The sequence below is a fragment of the Temnothorax curvispinosus genome, unplaced genomic scaffold (assembly GCF_003070985.1).
Source record: "Temnothorax curvispinosus isolate PA1 unplaced genomic scaffold, ASM307098v1 QBEX01009188.1, whole genome shotgun sequence".
Taxonomy (NCBI): domain Eukaryota; kingdom Metazoa; phylum Arthropoda; class Insecta; order Hymenoptera; family Formicidae; genus Temnothorax; species Temnothorax curvispinosus.
In genome coordinates, this window is record NW_020218968.1 from 3,559 (window position 1) to 6,990 (window position 3,432).

The 3,432-nt window shown below is 26.5% G+C and overlaps 1 protein-coding gene across 1 annotated transcript; it reads right to left on the reverse strand.

The window, feature by feature from the left end:
* Positions 1–2,111: 2,111 nt before the first annotated feature.
* On the reverse strand, positions 2,112–3,341 carry LOC112458796 (the record flags this gene model as incomplete). Its single annotated transcript, XM_025022600.1, has 4 exons — positions 2,112–2,577; positions 2,688–2,818; positions 2,916–3,072; positions 3,154–3,341. Coding segments are annotated over 4 exons (812 nt in total), but the record flags the coding sequence as incomplete, so codon positions are not given.
* Between the last annotated feature and the right edge of the window lie 91 nt (positions 3,342–3,432).

Genomic DNA, 3,432 nt, shown 5'->3' on the forward strand with positions numbered 1-3,432 from the left:
GATGATATTGCTTGTCCCTCGCTTGCAGTTTGAAAATGTTTGATTATTAAAAACATTTGATTATTAAAATCTTACATTCAAAATAACGCTTATAGCAGATAAACAAAAATCTTGTCTGTATTTGACATCACACTTGTAAAAATTAAGCGTGTAAAAAATCTGCAAAAGAAATGTAAACGTGCAAAGAAACTATTGTCAATAACATCACACATACACACACAGAAGAAAATGTAAATAATTGATTTCTTTATTATTACAATAATTTGAATATTAAAATTATTTTGTACCATATGCTTTCTCACACTTATATGTATGTGATTAATAATAAAATATGTTAATGACAAATAATAAATTACAAAAGCGTATTCTGGTTTGAAAGATCTTAAGGACGTTCTCCGGAAAATCAATTTTCTCTAGATTTTCTTGAAACTGTGAATATACATTAATTTATAGGTGTGCTTTATGTGTAGTATAAATTTTAGTACCTTTTGCGGTATTAAAAATCGAGATATTGAGCTTCAAAGTTTTAACTTTTAACACGGAATTCCTATTCCGAGGTATTGTGAAACAGACATTTTAATAAATTGTGAAAAAAGTTTTTTCTAAATGTTTTTGAAAGACTAGTATATGATGCTTTATATATAAAAATAGAAATTAATAATATGCGATAAGTTTCAATACCCTTGCGGTACTCATTTTCGAGAAATATTTGTGTAAAGTACGCGATTTGAAGTTAACTTCTTATTTTTTAGTTGTTATATGTAATATTTAGTAAATTAACTTTAGTAAAATAAATTTTTCTTTTTAAGCATGAATACAAGTTGAGTATGACTGGAGCCGGAGAAGGTCTTTAAAAATAGGTATTTTTCAGGAATTTTTTATAGGGGAACGAAGAAAGCGTATAACGTTAAACTTTGCATGTTCTTTTAATCTTATTTTAAAAATCTATTTTTATTTTTTAAGTAAAAAAAATATTCTTCTTTTTTGTTACTTTTATGTTATATCTTGATCACTAAAAGACGTAAAGTATGAGAGACGAAGTAAATGATTCTAGCTGTTCTTGAGAGAAAAGTTATACTAATGGCAACAAAAAAATATAGTTGTTCGCAGATAATAAATAATTTTGTTACAATAGCAAAATGTAATGATTCTTTGGTTGACCAAGCAAAATTTGGTAAATTTTTTGAGTTAACTAAACAATATCATTTGGTTACTCATTTGGTAAAAACATCTGTGTGTTAACATTGTAGATATATATACATATATATATAATTTTTTATATTTTCTAAGGAAGAAATTTCAATTTGTTTTTAAATTTATTTTTCATAAGTTTGCTTTAACGATTAAATCATGTACTAAGATATATTATAGCCATGTGAGTGAGGACATATGACGCTATTATTGAATACATCATAGAATAAATGTGTTGCTCGAAGTAAAAAAAAGGTTAAGATATATTGCATGACCTCCGGTTGAGAAAGATAGAAATCATTTTACGAGCATCGTCGGCAGAGAATTAATTCAACTTTCGTGGTAAAAGCGTCTTCAATGTTTTATTGATTTAGTTATTTATAAGAGACCAATGTCAATAAATTCTGAATATTGTTACAAATTTTTTATCACACTTAAAGTAATAAGTACCTACATCATAAAGGCTTGATTTAATTAGACAGCTATGAATAATGATGCTGGATTATGAGTATCATATAACAAATAACAAGATAAGTAAAATTGTTATTCAGTTTATTGTTACATATAGTAATATTTACTTACAATTAGATTTATGAGTTTTTTAAATTTATAAACTTTTTAGTTTATTGACGACAATTAATTATACTATAAATTATTCTGAAGAAATAATATACTATATTTGCAAATCAAAATTTTTTTTGAACTTGCAAAAATGTGAAGAGTAATATAAAATTTAACCCAACATTGGCATTCTCCACTTTTTTAATTAAAAAATGTATTTACTTATAAGATAATAAGGTATTTTACCGTGTAGATAAAATATCGTAGCAAAAAGCAATTTTTTATTATCAATATGATTGTCGTAATCGCGAAGAAAAACGTATCTATACATAAAAGTAATTTTATAGCGCATAGCAGAGTCGGGTGTTTCAATCAATCATTATCGTAAAATAAAAATATTAAAAGAAAATAATAAAGAAATAATCTCTATCGTAAAATCATTATCGTAAAATAAAAATATTAAAAAATAATAATAAAGAAATAATCTCTTCACATCTTCCTTAAAGCCATTTCGATGGATGTAACTTTGCTATTGCATACATCGTGCTCAGTTGTCATATTATACAAACATTTTTGTATCAGAAGCCATATTTGTTGAGATTCTTTAGGATAGCACGCATGCAATACAAAAAAGCACTTGTAGCATACGTCGACAGCTTTAAGAGCACTTTCAATTTTGTATAATGTTTTATCAATGCAAACGTAGTATGCGTTAACTGAGCTAGCGTCACGTCCCACGAAAATAATAAATGGTTGCAGAGTCAAATTTAACGCAGCTGCTCTATTCCTTTGACGTTCAATATCACGTTCAAAATCAGCAAAACTCTGGAATAACAAGAAATAAATATCTCTTTCAGCTCAACTGCAGCAATTATATTTTTACATGCATAAAATTGTTTTACATAAAATATAAAGGATATAACAATATTACTTACATTTACTGATAAAATAAAAGAATTTAATGATTCACTTATTGTAGGCTTCATGCTTCTCGTACCTTTACGAATTCTCATTGTTGGGATACATAATGCTGGCAATAGTTTTAAGAGTCTAATATTTCTTTCTTCTAAAAAAAATTGAGATTACGAAATAAATGTATCTATATTATAATAGCAAAATAATTAGATTGAATAATAATAGAAAATGTTAATTTTACGTGTTACCTTCTGATGTATTTTCATTTATTTGGTTTAATTGTTCCTCATATACTTTATCTTTAATTTCAATTTTCATGAGAGCATATATTTTTCGTGAAAACTCTGGCCATTCATTGTATATAGAAAGTATGTTTCCGAATTGTGCAGTATAATCAGATTCGATCTGTAAAAATTGTTAAAAATGATCAGTCACATGGGTTCTACGAACTTTTCAAAATAAAAATACTGCTGTTAAAATATTCACCAGTTTGTAACCCTGCGGATGTTTTAAAATTGGCCATTTCGTAAAAATGAGATGAACATTTCCATCCTTGTGTGTAGTCATATCCATTATTCTAGCAAGTCGACTTGCCTCCCAATGTTCAACAACATCGGTCCATGGTTCCTGATTATATTTTAACCATTGCAGATGAGGTTCGCACAGTTTTAAACCTACACATATAATATGTCTTTTTCATTTTATAGTAAATAATTCTTATGTATAGTAACTTTTATTTATTTATTTTTCCAAAAGAAATAGTTA